Source organism: Cimex lectularius, unplaced genomic scaffold, assembly GCF_000648675.2.
Source record: "Cimex lectularius strain Harlan isolate CLEC.00 unplaced genomic scaffold, Clec_2.1 scaffold119, whole genome shotgun sequence".
Classification (NCBI taxonomy): domain Eukaryota; kingdom Metazoa; phylum Arthropoda; class Insecta; order Hemiptera; family Cimicidae; genus Cimex; species Cimex lectularius.
Window position 1 is genome coordinate 658047 of NW_019392789.1, and position 22784 is coordinate 680830.

The 22784-nt window shown below is 32.2% G+C and overlaps 2 protein-coding genes across 2 annotated transcripts; both read right to left on the minus strand.

The window, feature by feature from the left end:
- Nucleotides 1–572: 572 nt before the first annotated feature.
- LOC106664286 lies at nucleotides 573–5296 on the minus strand. Its single transcript, XM_014389870.2, has 4 exons — nucleotides 5118–5296; nucleotides 2568–2911; nucleotides 916–1045; nucleotides 573–849 (listed from the first exon to the last, which is right to left on the minus strand). Exons 2-4 carry the CDS (start codon nucleotides 2906–2908, stop codon nucleotides 787–789), a joined length of 534 nt encoding a protein of 177 aa, XP_014245356.1. The 5' UTR covers nucleotides 2909–2911; nucleotides 5118–5296; the 3' UTR covers nucleotides 573–786.
- Nucleotides 5297–7654: 2358 nt separating this feature from the next.
- Nucleotides 7655–20361, minus strand: LOC106664285 (Fanconi anemia group M protein). Its single transcript, XM_014389869.2, has 21 exons — nucleotides 20109–20361; nucleotides 18813–18938; nucleotides 18582–18751; nucleotides 18344–18511; nucleotides 17909–18081; nucleotides 17737–17829; nucleotides 15194–15340; nucleotides 15060–15137; nucleotides 14837–14999; nucleotides 14675–14778; nucleotides 14490–14612; nucleotides 14291–14416; nucleotides 13322–13528; nucleotides 13149–13257; nucleotides 12952–13094; nucleotides 11501–11579; nucleotides 10939–11121; nucleotides 9053–10875; nucleotides 8829–8989; nucleotides 8368–8464; nucleotides 7655–8305 (listed from the first exon to the last, which is right to left on the minus strand). Exons 1-21 carry the CDS (start codon nucleotides 20180–20182, stop codon nucleotides 7712–7714), a joined length of 4941 nt encoding a protein of 1646 aa, XP_014245355.1. The 5' UTR covers nucleotides 20183–20361; the 3' UTR covers nucleotides 7655–7711.
- Nucleotides 20362–22784: the final 2423 nt, after the last annotated feature.

Below are 22784 nucleotides of genomic sequence, written 5' to 3' on the forward strand. Positions count from 1 at the left end.
ACCATGAATGAGTCACTCAATGCGATAGTTTTCTTTTAATTAAGTTTGATTTAACATAAATAATTTAATTTCTCAAGTTGGCTCCTTTTATGGAGTCCCCCTACCCGTCGTAACAAATTTCAACTAATTCTCAGAAAAAAATTGAATAATCCGTTAGGTTTTACTAATATACGTTCTTTTATCTAAAAACCTAAATCTTCTTTTCTTAGTTCTGCACCAAATTATAAGCGACAGCCTGCAAAAAATTTAAACTCATCTTTTATATAATTTTTCAAGTGTTTTACCAGCCGAGAAAGTATTTTCCCGTACTATTAGGTTTATCTAAAATTTTCAGTGTTTTCCAAGCGAAAAGTGGACATCAATTTTGTCAATTGTTCACTGTCTGTCAACATCCGTTGTTTTATCTTTCACTCTTTTTAGATTTGCTAAATTATTGTCCCAGTCATTTAAATGCGAGCCACTATGTGGAAGCCTTTGGCATTAGTTTTTAGTTTGACTAAAATTTCAGGCATAATTTGTAGTCATCACCATAATAACCATCATTTTGCTTATTTTAAGAAACAAAAATTGAAAAGAACTTTCAGCTATTTATTGTTGGTATAAAATAATGACTTATACAATTTTAAAAATTAAGCAATACAATATAAAAGCATAAGAAGTGTTATGTTGGGATATTTATTTATTACAATTTAAAGTTTCGTCTGGAATTATAATTAGCACAAAAGCTAAAAAAAAAATAAAAATAAAAAAACAAGTCAGCGAAGTGAATTTTTTCCTTCAATGACATCAGACACTATCCATGAGACTGCATCCTTTTATGGCGACTTTTAAGGCCTTTCTTACAGTTGGCTGAAAAACACAATCACGTCATTTAACAAAATTTGCAGTGTGGGTGAAAATTCAAAATTTACTCACAAAATAAACATCGGGATCTTTTATATGAATTGAACACATGCTCCAATTATGAAGCCGATGGGTCAAGTTTATTTCAAAGTTTGTGAGGTTCAAACTTCTAAGCACCTTTACAATTTCCTCTTCAGGCAGCCTGGCACAAAATACATAAGTTAAGGCTTCTCACCTCCTTAAGAGGTCTGAGGAAGATGACGGGCAAAAATGATCGAAAACTCTCTCCATGGGGAAATATGAATTATCACAATTTTAAATTTTTTTTACTATCATTTGCCATTTAATCCTCATAAACCTCTCACTTTTACCTACTATGGAAATATTCCATAATCAATCTCAGATATAAACCTCCTAAACACATATCACCTATGACACACATGACCTGATCATCCTTCTCCCAAGACTCTTTTTCGTCTGCTTTTTCCTTTGGAAATATTGCCATATAATATAAATAATTATTGTTTATTTATTTTTTAAATGTATTTAATCACTCATCCATTTATTTTCCTGCACTGAAGAACACCCCTTTTTGTGGAGTGTCCTGAACGAGAAGGAAAAAAGAATCCACACCCTCAGGGGTGGAAAACTCCTTTTAAAATGTTTAATACCCATCCTAGATTTACATGTCATTTCTTGACACCAATTTAGTTTCCGTCCTCGTCATTCCGTGATTGAGCAATGTTTCAGGGTTGTTGACACTATTTCATCTCCTTTAGAGAATAGAGAGCTAAAACGGTTCCTATCCACTCCTTATTACCAAATCCTATCTAGCAGTTGCTTCAGAGTAAGGTGCAGCGATGAGTTCTCGAAATAAGACTGATCCTGACTAGCGCTCCACAAGTGAGCATTCTTGGTACTCTCTTATATACGACTGTTAATGCTGTATACCTGTATACCAACTGCTGACCTGTTGTTACAGCCCAACACCATCATCACAACTTATATGGAAAGAACCACTCCAGTCATATCCAAGATGCCTCCAATATCCAGGGGCATTTGAGCTCATTGAGGAATGGTACAAAGTGTAGAAGGTGAAACTGAATTGCTCCCTGATTAGCCAACTAGTTAAAGCACTACTGACCAAGAAAAATTCTTAGGGCTATGTAGGCAGTAGAGAATCCTCACCAAAGAATCAAGCAACAAGAACTAAATAGACGATTTGGACAACTGTGAAGGCATAGGAACAAAATCAAATGACAAAAATGTCAATATAAAACCAACTAACCCAGTATACACATTACTTCAACCTATTTGGACATATGGAGCGGAACTGTGAGGTACCACCAATCCATCTAACATCCAACGAATCCAAGCATTCCAATTAGAAGAATTCTCCAAACTCCTTACCAAGTCTTCAACCTTATTATCCACAATGACCCTTCATCAAGCCTTCTCCACTTCTTCCCATCCCGAGAACCATCCTTGTCACCTCAAACAAAGATGTTACATGACCTTCAAGTGAAGTACTGTTATTTTGCCCAGGATTTTATAGCTTAAGATGAATTTGTAATGTGTATAATTCATTTCCATGGTAGAAATAAAACAAATAAAAATTTAAATTAAGTTTGAAGTAGAAAAAACTATTATGCTGGCTATAATCAAAGTTTTTCTGGCTATGAGATTTTTCTTAAAATAAAAATTGTAAATAAAATAAACCTTACATGTTTCTATAGCATTTTAAATAAAAAATCACTCCATCATCATCATTTGAATTTCTTGTTGTAACACTGTTGCTTCTTCCTTCTTCAGGGGGATGATTATGTTGATTGCCATCTTCTATCATTTTATTTGATGCAATTTCCTTTTTCAGCCTTTTGACATCAGCCTGGCGTTGGGAGATTATCAAGAAGACACTGAGCTTATCCAATTTGTCGGATGCCATCCTCATGGCTTTGATTGCATCGTTCAACAGCCTCACACCCTTCGTTTTTAATTTGGATTTATTATGGCTCATTATGATTCTGAATATATCTTGGCCATGTTTAGACATTTTATTATTCATATTCTGAAATTTGTGTTAATGAAATCAATTTAAAATAAAGATAAAATTTACAGTATAACGAATGGAATTTATAATAGATAATATCTGTAAGCGAACTGATTCATCCAAGCTCTTGCACATCAACAGCACAGTTCGTAGGTGGCCCCCAGAGAATCTAAACCGCAGAAGGATCAAACCAACCCAACTCAGATGGCACATGGACACTTACTTTTGGGACAAAGCCCACAAATATGCCTGGTATGTAAAGCAAGGTAGCTCAACCCATATAATCGAAGGCTGCAACTTCTTGGCTCTCTATAGGGAGCGAGTAGGAATGCAACCTGATATGAAAATTATACTTGAGCATGGCAACGAATCTTTGGGTCTGATATTCAAGAAGATTTCTAGAGCCTAACTTCGACGGTGGCATGGATAAGTCCACGGTCTGACTCCAGGCTACGAAAACCATAGCTCGGTTTTGTCCGATGTGGACACACGTGAATATGCAAAATTGAGATAACATAAATAAACACAATACATAAATTAAGTAAAATAAATAAACACAATATTGAAATGCAAGCTTCTACGTGTAACAGGTTATTGAAAAATTCTCATTAGTCTCGACATATAGAACATGAGGTGCGACTATAGCAATAAAATTAAAAGGAGTGAAGCCTCAAGTGAGTAATTTTGAGAATGCACCCAACACAGCATATAAACTGACACTTTTCTTTGACAGGGTTTCTTTCTTTCGAATTCTCTTTTTGCAAAAGAGCAAGCACAAAAAAGTGCTCCTTATTTCCTCGGGTCTAACATCATACTGACCTCCAGTTGGGATGAAAAGTTGATTCCACAAATAGAACGACACCAGCCAAGAAAAGCAAAAAAATGGGGGAACTTAGCCAAAAAAAAGTGTGGATGTATGTTGTTACAAAGTCGTTCAACTAGCCACCTGAGGCTTCTGTAATGACAGCAGTTTTGACCAAAGCGTTTTTCAAGAAAAAAATCCAAAGTGATGGCCAAGACAACCCTTTGAGTCGATTTGAAAATGCCAGGCATTTGGTAGTTGCATGTATTGAATCAGCTTTTATTTTATCGATTGTAAGACGCAAAAAAATGGCTGAAAAGCTTGAAGACATGTAAATTGAACATCAAGGAAGAGAAATTTACAACCTAAATTGCTTGTAAAGGACACAGCAACAGAGACTGAATGAAAATCACAAAATCTGTATCGATTTACCTAATAATAAAAAGACGTTTTAAGAAATACTGGGAAGAAGACTTAATAGAAAGAGCGTGGCATAAATAATTGTCTAAAAATTTGCAAATTTATTTCTTGCACAATGTTCTCTTGTAATTTCTCTTTGGATACTGTCTGCAGAAATTAATTTCAATTGGCAGTCATTCTCACCCAACGCTTCATTATGACAAAGCCAGGTCTATGCAATGCGTCAAAATTGATTGAATATAAAATTCTAGCATTGCATAAATTTTTTTTTTTCTTTTTCACATCCTACATGTATTTGTAAAATTTAAACACTGTAAATAAATCCCAGATCCTGCTTATGATCTCAATAATAATCGAAACATTGGCTCGATAAAGAAAATGTTTTTCTAAAACCTACGTCACACCAGACCGCATCTCACTATCTTCAAATAATGCATCAAACATTGATTCAAGAATTTGATTCGTTTGTGCAAAATGTCTGCAGTTGTTTGAGACAAGTGTTTCTGCTTCACGGTGAAGTGAATGTTTGATCCGTTTTAGTAGGTTTGAAAGTAATACCGGAGGACACTAATTCGAGCAAAATATTCGAGAATTCCTTAGCCTGGAGAGTAAAAGACCATTAACCACCGGAACGTTCAAAGCTCGATAGAAGTAACGCTACACAATGCTACAAACAGAAGCATCCTACATTAGAAGTACGTAGCATCGTGTAGAGCCGGGTTAAGACAGAAAAGGGTAAGCAGGCGGGAGAAAACCGCCAAAAAGCATCGCGGTGTAGAATTTGCGCCAGAAGACCATTCCAAGGTTAATAAATTAGTCTGACACAACATTGACATTAAAAGAACCATTAAAAATCATAATATGCTAAAATTACTAAATATACATTACGTTGTTAATAAGTTAAACTGACAATTGAATTAACGCTTTATAAACACATTTATTGGTATTTTACTGCAAATTTTATTTTAACAATTAAAGTCCTCAAAGAAATTAGTGTCTCACCGAAAAATATCGTCGCTTCTTGTTCTTTAATAATAAATAATTTAACTAAAAATTATTTACGTTGCTGGAAATAAAATGCCTGCTCAAATGAAGACGCCGAGTGCAAAAAGGCTAACAAACGAGCGGCGACTGCTGATTGGTCCTTTCAAGGTAACAAGTGCGTAACCTTCTCCGTTATCGAAGGCGTGCTGCCGGCCGGTTACAATGCATCACCTTGTCACAAAATTAACCTTGAAAAGATGATAAATGGTAATTTGATAATATGTTTAAAACAATTTATCATTAATTAAAAATACTTATACTTACAAAAATACTTACAAAAAAAAAGAATTGTTTCAAAACTGGAAAATAAAATTATTTGTTAAAAGTTATAGTATTTCAAAAACAACGGCTCTCCTAGGGTTCATATAACCTGGTAGTTGGAATTCCCTCATAAAAAACCAAATTGTATTTAATTGAAAATGTATTTTTCACAAAACGTATTATATATGTATAATTAATAAATATTAAAAAATAATAACCGAAAAGAAAATTAATAATTATTGATTTATTTAGATCAACTCTGTACATGTATGTACATACATAAAGCAATGAAAAATTTAATTGTAGTCAAGCTTTCAGCCTATTTATTGTCTTTTTCAGGACTAAATTATATAACATAAATTGAACAAATAGCATCAAAAGGATTTTTTTTAGCGTCCATACACTTTTTTTGTACATTTTCTTTGCTGGCTTCCTCCCTTATACTCATACTACACAAGAGATATCAGAAGGCTGACAAAGTAATATATTCACATGAGTACAATTGAAAAAAAAATCATATAAATAAGGAAAAAATGAAAGTGTGATGATTCGAGATATTGTGGCTGAGTGGTTTTCCAGAAAAATAATTGTCACAATTTTGCAAAAGTTTAATAGAGGTCGATTGGATGATGATGGGAAAGTAAGGGTGCGAGAGGTGTCATGAGTTGCCCATTTTTTACAAAGAAGCCTGATACACATTGGATACGGCTTCAGCCCATGTTTGTGTCCACCTAGAGCTCTTAAAATTTTGGAAAATGGGATAAATACTGGCTTAAAATAATTACACAGAAAACAGACACTGAGCCCTGAAGATGATCTCAATAAAGATCGAAACGTTGGTACGATAAAATGTTTTTCTGAAACCCACATCACACGATTTCTGAATAATCTTAAAATAATTTGTATTATTATTTTAATTAATTATACCTTTTATCTAAGGTCTTCACTGAGATGAAAAAGTTAGTCTTGAGAGAGGGATGGGTTTGAATACCACTCGTGACACTAACTTTTTCATCTTGACCAAGACTAGATAAAAAGGGTAATTAATTAAAACAATAAATAAGGTCAAATATGACTACTAAATTTATATGGATTAATTTATTACTTTCTATTGTATTTAAATGATACTTCTGTATATTTTAATTAATTTTTTTTAAAAGTTTTAGGGCTGACAAACCACATTGGTCAGTCCTTTCTGCTTTAGGTTTGCATTTCTTTTCTTAACTTTCCTTTTTTTTTAAACCTTCAATTTTTTTACTGATTCTCCTCCCAAGTGATGATGTTTTTATAATGGTAACCAACTGTCTCTTTTCTTTATCCTACTCCGTACTTCAGATGTTGAGGGGGGCCTTGAGACGATGATGCTGTGCGTAACGAAGCAGTACAGCCTCTTTGGAAAGACAATATGAACACTAGGGTAATTAGCGAAGGTATGGAAATAAAGGATCATTTCCATAGATTTTTTAAGTCACAGTTGAAGAAACAGAGTCTAAAATCATCAAGTCATTACACTACAAACTTTCGAGGAATACATACTATTCATCAGAACTTTGAAATTTTAATTATTAATTTAAAGGGTCAACAAAAATATGAACATCTATTCACAATTTTGAAAGCCATGGTATTTTGCAGCTATTAGCAATTTCTTCATTTTAATTTCTTTTCAGCACACATTTGCTAGACATTTATCTTCCTTAGCTATCACCAACAGGATTAAAAAGGAATTACAATTTAATTACATAATTACACAAAAAGTTTGCAAAATCACTTGTTATTAATATGATTGTGGATTATTATACTTTCCTAAAGGTAGATTGGGGATGAGGCCATGAATCCCAATCTACCTTTAGGAAAGCATATTTAAACTGAGAAGGCTGATTAAACACCAAAGAAAATATTGTGGATTATTATTATTTATTTTTAAACTAGGGTATTTTAACTATGAGGTTATATGAACCCTCGGGATGAAGGTTGTTTTGAAAAAAAAAAAAAAAAGAAAGAAAAAGAAGCCCATTTGTAAGTATATCGGGTTTGAATTCAGTAGCCTGCATTCAAACCTGGGACCTTTACCATACAGTGATGAGCGTCGTGTCAACGCCTAATCCATTGTGGCGAATGACGCCCCAATTAATTTTTTTAAATAGCTATTTGGTGAAGATTGTGATAACAAAATATAATCATAATTATTCATTAAATAACAAGTATCTTTTATACATATTTACATGACTAGATAACAAATTAAATTACAGACAATATAATTTTAACAATTGTTATTTTGACGAAACAGTTCATTAAACTTTGCGAAAGGCATCACTGATTGTCCTTTGTTTCTTAAAATTCTTTAGGCTGTTTGATTTTTTCAATTTGACATTTTTTACTTTTGTCGTCTGTGAATGTTGAAGCTGAGGGGCAGACAGAAGACGTTGAAAAGTAGGCTTAACCGTTTCCATTTGGCTGAGAAGAATCGCTTTCTGAATGTCCTTTTCCAACTGCGAATCAAAATCGAACTTTGTCTCGATTTGGCTCAATCTGAGAGCTTTTTTCAAGTCTTCATCGGAACATTCATCATCGGGTATATCTTTAACTTCCTCATTCCTTGGAGATTTTTTCTTTGGAGACTCTGAGTACTTCAATTTTTTCTTTGCTTTAGGCGTAACATCGCTCTCTGAATCAGACTCTATTATTGGTTTGCGTTTCTTAATAATTGTAAAATTGGGTGTAACATATTGGTCATCAAAGCTGGTCTCGCTCGTCGAACTACCAGGTTCTGGATCCTTCCTTTTTAGTTTATTACCTTTTTTCTTGGCCAGTTTTTTCTCGGCGATTTCCAACATGGACGGCTCGCCGATGGTGATCTCTTCTTCTGAATCGACACAAAAGGAATCCTAGAAATTATTTGAATTAATTTGATTCTCTCAGAAGCTTGTACATTTTTTAAATAATTTACATTTTGGTAATCAACGTCTTGTTCCACTTGCTGGGAGTATACATCAGCCTGATTATTACAATGAGAAGGAATCTTGAATTTCCCATGCATCGGACTTCTACAAATGAAAAAATATTAAACAACTATTGAGTGATTTTTAAACATCCTGTGGAGATAGAAGAGAGAAAATTCACAAAATTTTGCTGCATGCAAGTAACACTTCTTTTTTCTCCCCTGCTGTCTGCTTACAAGAAACTTTTTATTATAAGTTCCTTAAAAAGTACCTTTCTTAATAAAATAAATGTAATAATACAGGGGAAAGAAAATAACATCGTCCAGTGATGAGAGAGTCTAGTTATTAGAAGTGTACATTTGGGGAAGTTTGACTGTGATTGTATAGAAAAGTTTTTACTCTATAAGAAACAATTTTTTCTAGAATAGAAATATACTTTTCTTTATTATTAGTATTTATTGCTACGCACTTCACAGATTTAAGGTAGTGTGTGTTAGTTATATCAGCATCAGAAAGAGATTCATCATCAATGAAGCTATTTTTCTCGTCTTGACTGTTTGATGTGTCACAACTTTCATCACTCGATAGAATCCCACTCTCTTCAGCTTCATATTCGATGTATTCATTTGCCTAAGGGAAAAATATACAATTTCCAGTAAATTAACTTTCAAATAAATCACTGTAATGCCTCACCTGTTTGGGTTTTTTAGTTTTCTTTTTCCGTGCGACTTTGTTGGGTGAGGGTGATGGACTGGGAGATAGAAGCAAACTTCGCTTCAACTTGGCCGGACTTATAAAATCGTCATCTGATTGTTCGGATTGAAGGTGTATTTTTTGAGAAGGGAGTATGTTTTTACAGATTGAATCAGTTTGTATTTTATTTTTGAATTTCTTAAAATTGGAGTTAGTATTTTCTGAATTTTGTTGAGTTTCTGTGTCAAATTCCTGAAAATCCAAAGTACAAACAGGCCCTTCATTTATTTTATTTACCGATTTTTTTGGACAATCTAATGATTCGTTATGTTTTTTATACGTGATTGTTTTTTCACAAGATTCATCTGGACTGTTTTTAAATGAAATTTCTTGGCGAGATTCTTGCTTTTTGTCTTTCATAATCATGCTCGTCAATTTGGTGACGCTAAACATGGTGCTCTCGTGACGACTTGGAGGAAGTTCAACATTTGCAAACATATCATCATCTTCATCAAACAAAGCGCTAATCTCCCAGAGATCTTTTTCTTCATCCTTTTTAACTTGTGTTTCAATTTTTTTAATGCTCTTTTTAAACGTTTTACCTTTGTTTTGAGTGTACTTTGGTGTAGATGAAATAAATGCAGAATTGATGAGTGAATTATTTGAATTAGTGTTACAACTGACAGGGCTTTCACTCAAGACATTATTTTCTAACAGACTTTCTACTTCAATCTGAAACTTGTTTTTTGATAAACTATTCTTTGATGGTTGTTTCATGTCATTAAATAAATTCACATCCTTTTTTGCTGTTTTATTAAATAATTTCTCAGGGGTGAAGGATTCTTCTTTAGATTTCACACAATCATCTTCAAATAAATCATCATCTCCAAACAAATCGTCAATACTGACGATATCAGGATCAGTTTTACTTTCATCTTTTTTCATTAATTTGTCCTTTTCATCTTGGAGAGAATTTAACACATCTTCATGATTTTCTTTATTTTGCGAATTAGTTAATAATTGTACCATTTTGGATTTTTCTTTGTTTTCTTCAACAACCGCATCATCAGGGCTGAAGTCAGCATTGTCGAAAAGATCATCGATGCCTACAATATCATTTGATTCTTCGTCTTCAGAAGAAATTTTAACAGTGTCAGGTAGTGAATCAGCATTATCTGTCATAATTTCCTCTCTTTTGTCATTACATTCAATCATGAGCTTTTCGTCTGCCGTCAAATTTAAATTTTTCAGATTGTTGGGTAGTGAATCAGCATTGACTCTCATAGTTTTAACTATATTGTCGTTGCTTTCTATCATCAGCTTTTCCTGTGGCATAATATTTAGATTTTTGAAAGTGTTTGGTTTAAAAAGAAAGTCAATGTTGAGTGAGGTGTCAAATTTAGGAATTTGCAGAGGATAAACTGGTTTTGGAGTTAGGTACTTATTTAGCCTGTAACCCATCTCGACATTCTTTTCAAAAGCACATGTTAACGCCTCGCTGTACAAAAGTTCTTTCAGGTATTTTTCATCAATTTTGAAAATTTTAGATCCGTTTTCTATTTCTATTTGTTCATCATCGATTTCAATCGGCACAGGTGAATCTGGGCTTCTAATATCAATAATTTCAACTTTTGCCTTTTCAGCAGCGATTGCCATGCATGAGCGAATATCCATGCCATCATTTTTAGAATTGAGTTTCTTCTTCTTGGCTTTTTTCTCTTCATTTTCTTCAGGCAGTTTGGCCGTTTTTTTACCCACTATGCGATTTCGACTTTCATTATCTTCCTTCCTGGATGATTCGTTTACGATCAATTGTTCCAATTCTAGGGAGGATAAAATCGAAGTTAGGTCATACAAGTTAGGTCATCATTGAATTTCTAATTTACCTTCATCACTGATATTGACAAAATTTTTAACATTCCTGGAGGACTGGAGCAGTTCGCAAAAATGTTGGGATCTCAATGTGTTGCTGACTTTGAATGATTTGTGAACTTCAAGATTCCAATCGTTCCAATAATACAGTCGACTCCACTTTTTACTGAACAGTTCATCTGAACCCATCTTGTTATCTAAATGAGACAATTTAAGCTTGATGGGAACAACAGTTAACAGGTTATTGCCATTCAGACATCTTGGATGTTGTCAGGATGGATAATTCTAACATTAAAAGGGTTGAAAATATTTATATGAACTGAAATTGTGTTTTTTGATTATATTGTAGCATTACAGATTAGCCACAAAGGCATCATTGGTGTTGTTTCACCAGGCAGATGCCGATACCATGGTGTCAAGTGCTCAAAAAATATCTACCAGATAAACGCATCAAATAAAATAGGTCCCACAGGGAACATGCTAAGCAAATAATCATGCAGGATGTAAATATATTTTTGTTTTTCATGCTTCAGATAAAGAGGTTAAATAAATAAATAAAATAAAATAAAAAATTACTAAATCTTCTGTGCCAAATTTCTTCACATCTTGGAATGTGGTCCATATTGACATTATTTGTCCCCAGTTCACTAAATACCTAAAAATAAATAATTTTACGGTAAAAAAAACCTGTTCTTACAGAGACTGCTATTAAATTTTCCAAAATTTAGCTAAGGCAAAAAAAGTTATTTATATCAAGAATGATAACTAGAAGAAAAATAATAATGAAACTTAAAAGATACAATGAAATAATTCTCATAAACAGTGATTGTTTCATGAATATATTGAACAATTAACATTGATAAATGTATAAAAATAAAAGAAAGGTGTTTCTGACTTTTAATATAATTTTTTTTTTAAATGAACAGCAAGGCTGGCAAACTGAAATCTAATTTGAGCAGATGAAGTCCTGACAAGAAAGTGCAGGAATTTAAATGCAGTGAAACCACTCCTAAAGAGCACTCCTTTATAGTGGCCACCTCTCTTAACGGACAATTTTGCATTCCACCCAAAAAATATAAAAATGGTAGGTATACATTTCAAAACCCTGTGTAACGGAACCCCTCCATACCAGTCACGGCCATTACCATCAGTCCCTTTCAGGATAATTCATCCCTCTAAGGACATAAATAGTAAAAATATATTAAACATTTCAAAAAATAATTGTTATGATCATTTTAAATTTTTTTAAGTCAGAAATATTTTTTTAAGAACGTTGTCAATAGCACGAAATCCTTCAATAAGAAATAACAAAAACGGTTTTATTTAAATTTGGAGCGTTTTGTGCACAACTAATTTTCCCTCCTAATTTTCTCCTCATATATCCTGTTTTCATAGATTTGGACCAAACGTTTTTGCTAATTCTTGTCCAAAATATCAGACACATAATCACCACTTCTTGTGAATAAGCCTGGTTTCGCCAAAACTTATTTTTTTAATTTTCCATCTTAACATTTTTATTTTGCCATTCTACTTACTCAAATCAACTATATCATTTTACAGCATTTTTTTATGTATAGTGCAATAAAAATACAGTAAACGCTATCAAATTTTATCAATAACCAAAAAATTTCTAAAAGGCAAAAATTTTTCAAGTAAAGTAGGTTATAACATTTTTTTCCCCCCGAGAAACTAATATGAAATTTCTTTTAGCACCTCTAGAGACCCCTAAATATAAATTTTTATTATTTTGAAATATAAATTTAAATTTTTTAACAACTTTTGAGAAGTTGTTATTGGAACATCAGATTGAAACGGATATAATTGAAAAACTGCTAAAAGGATTTTAACGTCAAACGGACCATTTGAAAGAAGAGGAACATAGCTTTTTAACGACTTATATCTTTAAACTTTTTCATCTAACCAAGACCTTAGATAAAAAGTACACTTAATTAAAATTAATACAATAATACACTCAATTATGACTACTAAACATAATATAATTAATTTAAAGTGATCACCAAGCATACCACTTCGTATTCTTCTTCAGTTAGAAAAGGTGATTTATGTATCGGCATGCAATTTCTAATGTCTATTTGTTTTTTCGGCTTCTCAGGTGTCGGTCCATCATCATCGACTGAAATATGCACCAACTGTTTCACCGGTTTCACATCTACAATAAAAACAATTAAAACCTTTGTTTACAATATTTGTACATGTGACTTACTTGGTGGAAACATGGATGGGGAGAACTGACAGAGGCTGGCTTTGATAGCGCTCGAATTACAGATATTATTAACGTATGATTTTCTTGTCATCATTGCTTCGTGGAATTTCTGCAAAATTACAATTTGTATTTTTATTTTATTTATTTTTTTTAAACAACGGTCCAAGATTTACCTGTTCTTCCTTGCCTTTTGTCAAAAGGATGATGCAGTGCCCCTTTCGTTTCCTGCCAGTTCGGCCAATTCTTTGTACGAGGCGGCCCGGTGATTTGTGGGCTTCCATTAGGATTATAAGGTCAACCTCACCAATATCAAGACCTTCTTCAGCGACACAAGTAGCCACCAGGCAGTTAATAGTACCATCGCGGAATTCTTTCATTATCTAAGATTTAAAAAAATGAATTAAGGTGAAATATAAATTGGCCGGTTTGTTATCTTCTCAAAAATATAGTAACTTTGTGTGTGAGAGTTAGGCGATAGCAATGACATGTTGACTGCAGCTTATGCCATTTGGTTGCCCGTGGCAGAACCCAATTTATCACATAAAATAGCTCTATGGTACATAAAAATATAAACAATTTTTTTTTATTGCATTTATCTCAGTGATATAAATTATATGACTCAACAGGCAACGTCCACCACAATGCTAAGTCAATGAAGAAAGCAACCCGCAGAACATTTGTTCAATTTGGGGGTGTAGTTGAATAAAAATCATTTCAACTTTCTACAATAATTTTCTTTTATTTTATGTAATCATATAAAATGAGGAAATAATTAAAATGACCAAACACATACACAAAAGGCAAATTACGTGGTTTTTGTAGAATAAATAAAAATATTGCAGTTGAAAAAAAAAAATTGAAATGATAGTAGCAAGTGACACTTTTGCCCTTTCTGGGGCCATCACCAGGTCCACCAATTTCAAACGGAATTATGTAGTGGATGAAGTGGAGGGAGAGTTTAAAAGTAAATAAGGATGTAGACCTAGCGTCATCTGCAGTCAACGTGCTAAGACCAGCTATTTTAGTGAAAAATTCACAGACATACACACTTAAATTTCACAACAATTTACATTTTAACCTGTTCAAACATTTCAAATTCAGAGTATGTATGCTGTTTGAAAATAAAATAAAATTTTAAATACCTGTAGTTGTTTTGTCTGTGGCATACCTTTCTCCTTTCCTCCCGACTGGCCGATAAATATTGCCGATTTTATTAGAGGTTTGCTTTTTTCAAGTAATTCCACAATTTCGGAAACTATCGTCCTGTACTATAAAAAAATAAATAAAAAATAATATGCTTATTTCTTGGTAATAATAAATTTCCATGCGTTTAATTTTTACCTGGCAAAATACAATGGCCTTGGTCTGTTTCTTTGATTCGTCAGCTTTTTTGAAATGTGTGCTCAAAGAAGTTACCAAATGTTGCAATTTCGGGTGACTCCAGATGTAAGGTAAGTTCTGGGTCTTTGGATTTGAGAGGAATAATAATTATATGTTAGGGGAAAACATGTTTTTTTAATACTCACTGAAGTATTATAGAGAACAGTCTTCAGTTTTTTCAACAACTTTGCCAGATCCTCGTCGTTTTTCAACCTACTCGAAGCCGCTTTGCATTTCTCCCTGGTGTCGTCTAAACCAGAGCAAATGACAAGTAAAAAAACTTTAATAAAGCTCTTTCAGACAAATACCTGACAAATATGAATAAAAAGCTCTTAAGCCGTAAATCTCAAGAAGTTCCAATGAATGCGCTAGTGACATGCAGATTGTAAAATCGCATATGAGACTACCAACGACTGCTGAAGACATACCTCTGTGAGGATTTGCACGGAATTTTTCCATAGCTTTAAGTACCTAAACAATTATTAAATTGAATAATTTCTTTACATTTTGTAACATATAATTTCTCAATACCTGAAATTTTGTAACTGTAGAAATGTTGTTTGTTAATACTTTGAATTCTTTTAACCGTCTAGCATATTTTTCATAGACCTAAATTTTACAAGGTTAATTTCGTTATCTCGAGATAAATTTTCAGAAATAAATACCTTTAAAAAATCATCACGCACTACTTTCATTTCAGAAGATGGTGAAACGACGATGGTGTCGATTGCACGGGAATGAGTGTAAGGAGCGACGTCCAAAGAGTCTTCCCCTCTGATTTCCAATGCGGCAATTTGCAAATTTTCGATTACCTGTCAATGAACAACCATGGCACTTAAATTACATAAATTGAAAACAATGATCCTAATTCAATCTGACATAAACAACATCAAAACAATCGTAAATCCTTTAGGGATCAGTTAATAAAATACTACAAATTTATCCTTTTCAGAACCAATTATGGTAAAATACATTCCCTTGCCTATATTCTCAGCTGCTGCATGACCCCATTTCTCTGCCTGATTTATTTTTCGCTCTTACTACTTTTGAGGTGCACCAATTCCATTCAAAATTTGACAGTATTTCTCACATATTGTTTTCTAACCTACATCACATCACACTGCATCTCACGATCTTTAAATAATCTTTAATGAACAGTCACTAAACATTACCCATAATAACCAAAAACAAAATAAATAGTGATTATTGATTTATTTAACTCAACTCTGTACAAGTATGTATATACATAAAGTGAAGAAAAACTCAACATTTATTTAGAAATCGTGAGATACGGTCTGGTGTGTTGTAGGTTTCAGAAAAACATTTTCTTTATCGTGCCAACGTTTCGATCTTTATTGAGCCCTGAAGATGATCTCAATAAAGATCGAAACGTTGGCAGGATAAATAAAATGTTTTTCTGAAACCTACATCACACCAGACGGCATCTCACGATTTCTAAATAAATATTGATTAACGGTCACTAATCATCACACAAAAAAAAACTCAAAACTTGTAGTCAAGCTTTTGACCTATTTATTGCCTTCTTCATGATTACAGTTCTACAACTTAATCCATTTATGTTTAGTGGTCTAACCGACCACATTAATTATTCTTTTTATGTATGATATTGGTTGAGATAAAAAGCTAGTGTCATGGGAGGGATTCAAACCCACAACCTTCAGCTCAATACACCGCTGCACTTGAGCTATCATGACTTCGATCCACTCAGACACCAACTCCCCATCTCAATTTGCATTTTGGTCATTAGAGGTTAGGTAAGCGCTGTGTTGAGCTGAAGGTTGTGGGTTCGAATCCCGCTTGTAACACTAACTTTTTCATCTCAACCAAGACCTTACATAATACCAAGACCTTTACATCTTAAAAATAATAATTAATTTCTATAACTTAAATTGAACAAAGAGCACAAAACGATTTTTTTTAGCATCCATGCACTTTCTTTGCTGGCTTCCTCCCTGTTACTCGTACTACATAAGAGATATTAGAAGGGCGATAAAATAATAATATATACACACAAGTACAACTGAAAAAAAAAAAAATTTAAAAAAAATACATTAACACAGTGAAATGTATAAGGACCGCCCAAAGCCCTTCCACAGGCCTGTTGAGTTTGCGCTGGACTAGAGGAGACAAGTTTGATTCTTTTGGTGAAAAAGCAGTAAAGATCAACCCATTTTCATCTAGCGACAATCGTCACGCAAGTTTTTTAATTTTAATTTGTTTTTCGTGAAAAAGGATTTTTTTATCATTTAGTTTACAATAAAGAGTCAAATTTTTCGTTTGTTTAATCAACACAAAGTCTGTCTTGCAGTTTGTTTATTTAATTTTATTAATAATAATAATAATAATAAGTCACGTAAGGATTGTTTATGTATTTTAATATTTAAAAAAAAAATAATATTCAGCCAGTTTCCTTTACAAAATTGTCAAATTGTTAATTCCAAACCGAGCCCTTAATTTCAAGTTTTGTTAATATTTCAACATAAGAATTGTTTCCGTTTTTTAATGTAAAAAAAATAATAGTAGTAGTAATATTTAGTCAATGTAAGAATTGTTTCTGTTTTTATAATTTAAAATTCCAAACTGACGACCTTAATTGCAAATTTTGTTAATAGCTCAATATAAGAATTGTTTCTTTTTTACTATTCTTTTCTTTATTATTATCTCATTTAACTAAACAAAGAAAAGATCCACTCCCTCCGGGAAGGATCTACAGTAACGCAATAACATACAAAAATAAATTGATATTAACAAGGACAAAAAAAACAAAAATATATCCAGAAAATTAATGTGAGTTAAACAATGTAAAACTAAAACTGAGGGCACTTGGCATTCCAAAGGAGTCAGAGATATTGTTGCCGAATGGTTTTCCAGAAAATTGATTGTCGCAATTTTGCACAAGTTTCATTGAGAGATCAATTGTGAACAGAAGGGGAATACGAGAGTGATTCGCTGTCATGAGTTGTCCATTTATTACTAAGAAGTCTGACATACATTGGATATATCAGCCCTAGTGATGCCGTGAGCGTCTACCTAGAGCTCTTAAAATGGAGGGAAATAACATTACACCATCAGTTATAGATATTTGAATTTCATTTTAATATCCACAGAATTGAAGTTTTTGGTTTTTCAACCTTTGAAACAACTTTTTAAAAAGTGAATAATATTATAGTTTGTTTGACAAACAAACCTGTTGAACTGCATTTATTCCATTTCCAGGTGTTGCAGAAAGAGCTAAAACTCTATATTCGCTCCCTTTTGCCATTTGTAGCAATTTAATCACCTTAAAAAGAAAAAAATATGTTTGATTAAATTTTCAAATAAATCTCTGTATCATTTAAATTTAATATAACAACCAATACCTGACAGTATGCATAATCTTTGACGGCTCTATGCGCTTCGTCCACGACGACGCATTTTATCAACTCGGCTGGACAAGCCGAACTTCGGAGATCATTCACGAGCACCTGTGGTGTCAGGAAAAAGACTCGTCTCTCTTTCCAGAGTGATTTTCGCACATCAATATTTTGAACACCTGCAAAAACCAGTCAAATAAAAATAAATTATGCTTGTAGTTTTAGTTATTTTTGATGATCCTAATCTGCCTATCTGTTATTTGGGCCAATATTTTGCCATCTTCAGTGGGTAGTATAAGGAAAGCAAAAAGGTAAAAAATTAACAGTTAATTTTAGAAAATTTTATTTGATTTAAAAAAATATAATTCAATAGATATGAATTAATTTTAACAATTTATTGCTACAATATAAAAAGTTAATATTTAATTTAAAATCACCTACCTGTCATCTCTGTAGTGTCAGATAGTGGGATGTTCATGATATGATGACAAGCTTTGATCTGCTGTGCCACCAATGGCCTTGTTGGCGCCATGAAAACCACTTTGCCACAGGGGTACCATCTGTAGAAATTATACATCACTACCGCTGCTATAAAAGTCTTTCCTAAGCCTAAACAAACACATTAATTTCTTATCTGCTAATTTTTCTAATCTGCTTTATTTTTTTTTTTAAATCATACCAGTCGGCAAAGTCACCATGGTATTTTTAAAAAGAGCAGTATGGACAATATTCGACTGATACTGCCGCACTGGGTAGTTTGTCGGGTAAATGTAGCTGGACCCAGCGGCAAGATGAAAACCTTTTGCTTCATCACCGTTGTAAAGTACTTCTCCAGCTTTTCCTCCAACCCTGGTACAAGAATTGATTAATTAACATTAACATCTTTTTATATTCATATAAAAATACCTACTGTGAACAAAGTACACTTTTTCTTTCAGCAATTTTTCCATTTGAGCTATTAGAATCGTCATCTATTAAAATAATGTCATCAACTGTTGCAAATTCATTTTCTTCTAAACTTTTACTATTGTAGTGACTGAAAAAAAAAAAAAAAAAAAACTTTTATAATGAGCTAATATATGCTCGCTCTAAAATAGGTCTGGCTTTTAAGGAGTCGATTAAGGAATGCAACCACAATGGGTTAAACTGCCTTGATTTGCCTTGCACACCTACAAGAAAAGTAACACACCTCAAAAAAAAAAAANAAAAAAAAAAATTACAGGAGAGACAGATGGAAGTTTACTGTTTTTACTTATGTATTAAGTACATGCAATTACGGTTGTTGGCAATTGTTTGTCAATCCCAGGCCCTGAAGATGATCTCAATAAAGATTGAAACATTGGCACAATAAAGAAAATGTTTTTCTGAAACCTACATCACACCAGACCGCATCTCACGATTTCTGAATAATTATTTTATTGATTATTAAGCATAGTGCAATTTAAAAAATTGTTGAAACTATAAAATAATATGAAAGTTAAAAAGACATCATTGTTAAAAAAATATATTATTAAGAATGTTATTAAAATAAAAGAAATGAAACTAACATAATTTACGATCACTCTGGATCAAGGTATGATCTTGAATAAAAAAGCAAATTCAATTCTTAATGCCAAGCTTTTGACCTATTTTAAGGTCATTATCAATACAAAACAATCTTAAATATGTCTACAGGTGTGACCTTAAACACATCAGGGCCTACATTAAATTCGCATTACGAAAGTATTTGTACAATTGATTTAACAATTTTGGGCTGTGCCGAGCTGTCAGTGGTTTATTCCACCATCATCAGGACCTTCATTAGACCTCTAATAGGATCTTATCGCCCAAACTTTACACAAAAACAATGAAGGAATGGTCTTGAATAAGAAAGCAAATTCAGTTCGTATTGCAGAGCTTTTGATGTATTTTAAGGTCATCAACAGGGCCTATATTAATTCCACATTAGAAAAATATTTGTACAATTGATTTAACAATTTTGGGCTGTGCCGAGCTTCGGTGGTTTATTCCACCATCATCAGGGCCTTCATTAGATATCTAAATAAAATCTTATCGCCCAAAGTTAACATGCTGCAAGTCGATAAACAATTTATAGTAAACTTGTACTGTATTTAATTGACGAAATAAAAGAAATTCCGGTTAAATCGAAGGATGAGAAGGTCAAAAATAATTTATTTTATAATGATCGTGTTTGAAATCGTGATACCTCAGACTATCCTCGCAGGCCTTCGCCAACAGGTCGTCGTCATCGTCGAGCAATAGGCCTATATCCTGAGACATCTTCGGCCGTTTCACAACCGCACGATTCGAGCCTCCCGTCCCAATACATTCGCGTTTTTACTAAATTTGTCAACAAACAAAACAAACTCGATCTTTATGCCATGTAGCAGATTGAAAATTTAAAATCAGCAGAAGTGTTGTCAAGAAGTAGATTCTGCATGACAACGATAACAGGAAAACAATCCTATAACCTCCATAAAAATAAGGCGCGCATTTAGATAAGCAACTTGTTTTTGTATAATACAAATAAACTTAATAAATGATACTCTTCAAATGACCAAAACGACAAAAATAATTTAAATAATAATTTTTATTTTAATCAATAATTAATACGAAGTTTTTTCTTTAAGCGGCTAAACAAAATTGCGCCTGGCTCAAGTCCAATTTCTAAAGGGTGAGTCTAGCTGGCAGCTGCCTTGACTTTGAAAAGCCCAACAGATTTCTGCCATTTTAACTGAAAAAAGTAAGTTTATTTTAAGAAAATATCAATTATTAAGATAGTAATTAACAAAAACATAATTATACATGTTATTAAGTTATAATAAACCTATATTAAGAAATCGTTTACGAAGTAATATTATTATTTATACGGGTAAATATACCCAACTATATATAAGTAATAATTAATAATTGAATCATAAATACATATAACTTTTCAATTAATTACTCTTTTGATGTAAGGTATTGTTAAGATGAAAAAGTTAGTGTCACAAGCGGGATTCAAACCCACGACCTTCGCACAATATGCTGCTGCTCTTACCGCTTGTGCTATCATGATTTAAACTCATCATTTTGAGCTTTTTCTTCTCAATCAAGACCTTGGATAAAAATAATAATTAATTGAAATAATTAACATGGTCAATTAGACTACTAAACATAAATGGATTAATAAATAATTTAAAATATGTACATATTCAACATAACAAACACAAATAAAATATTGTAAGTATTATGTCATAATACGCATGTGTATAAAAATATAAAAGAAGTTAGAAGGAATGATAAAATATAAACAACAGAAATATATAAACAAATATAAGGAAAAGAAAAGTAATGATACAAATATAATTAAATCACAAAAATATATAAACAAATAAGTCACTGAACACCACACGTATATAAAAATATAAAAGAAGTAAAAAGAAATGATAAAACTTTAATTAAAAAATTAAACAACAGAAATATATAAACAAATACAAAGGAAGTGACAAGGAATGATAAACATTTAATGAAAACAACAAAAATATATAAACAAATCAAACACAGTTGCCATTATCAATGTTTTAAAAAAAATGTTTACATCAATTTAACGAAAGGTAAAATGACACACATCTACAGAGAAAATACACACTTTGAGTGAGTGTAAATACATACTTTGATTAAACCTAAAATTTCTTTTGTATACATCATTGTATAAATTCATTTTCACATCTTACATATATTTGTATAATTTAAATAATGTTTATAAATTTCAGGCCCTAAAGATGAACTCAATAAAGATCACAATGTTGGCGCGATAAATAAAATGTTTTTCTAAACCCTCATCACACCAGAGCGCATCTCACAAACTGATTAATCATTAATTAACAGTCACTAAACACCACACATATATATTCAGTATTAGAAGTATGGACCACTTTTTCACTTACAAACACTCTGAATCGAGCTATGGTCTTAGAAGAAGAAAACAAATTTACTTGCTACTGCCATGCTTTCAACTTATTTTAAGGTCATCAGGGTCTAATATTATTTTCCCATTATGAAAAAATTTTTCGTTCTCCAAGGAAATTTGAGATCACCTGTAAAAATTTAAATATGTCAATCTGTAGACATACTTAAGGTTGTTTTGTGAATTCTATATAGTTATATTAATTGTTAAAACAATTGTACAATTATGTTTTTCATAATGTGAAAATAATATAGGCACTGATGATGACCTTAAAATTGGTCAAAAGCTTGGCAGTATCAACTAAATTTGCTATATTAATTATATTTGTATTTATATTGTATATTTCTATATAAAAACATTTTTTAAATTGGATTAATTTAATAAAATATATTATTATTATATTAAATCATATATGTTTAGCAGTCATAATTGACCATATTGATTATTTCAATTAATTATACGTTTTATCTAAGGTCTTAGTTAAGATGAAAAAGTTAGTGCCACGTGCAGGTTTGATCTCACGACCTTCGACTCTATACATTGCTCCAAATGTGTATTTTCTGTGTAGATGTTTCATTGTTGTGTATCAAGTTAAGAGTGCAACATATATAAACAAAAAACATTGATGCCATATTAACACTCTCAATAAGACACACAACAGTGACACATCTACAGAGAAAATAAACACTGAGTGAGTGCAAATAATTTGATTAAACCTAAAATTTCTATATTACAACTCTGTATAAATTCATTCATAGTCATATCTTATATGTATTTGTATAATTTAAACATAAATCCCAGGCCCTGTAGATGAACTCAATAAAGATCAAAACCTTGGCATGATAAAGAAAATGTTTTTCTAAACCTATGTCACACCAGACCGTATCTCACGATGTCTAAATAATAACTGAATATATAATTAATATTTTCTGT

Excerpts from the sequence above, each read along its gene's own strand:
- LOC106664286 (XM_014389870.2), bottom strand. The coding sequence starts at position 2,908 with ATGAATAATAAAATGTCTAAACATGGCCAAGATATATTCAGAATCATA. Across the intron at positions 1,046-2,567 it reads TTAAAATGCTATAGAAACAT|GCTGCCTGAAGAGGAAATTG; the intron begins GTAAGGTTTATT and ends ATTTTGTGCCAG. Across the intron at positions 850-915 it reads AAGATCCCGATGTTTATTTT|CCAACTGTAAGAAAGGCCTT; the intron begins GTGAGTAAATTT and ends TGTGTTTTTCAG.
- LOC106664285 (XM_014389869.2), bottom strand. The coding sequence starts at position 20,182 with ATGTCTCAGGATATAGGCCTATTGCTCGACGATGACGACGACCTGTTG. Across the intron at positions 18,939-20,108 it reads GCCTGCGAGGATAGTCTGAG|TCACTACAATAGTAAAAGTT; the intron begins GTATCACGATTT and ends TTTTTTTTTCAG. Across the intron at positions 13,529-14,290 it reads CACAGACAAAACAACTACAG|ATAATGAAAGAATTCCGCGA; the intron begins GTATTTAAAATT and ends TTTAAATCTTAG.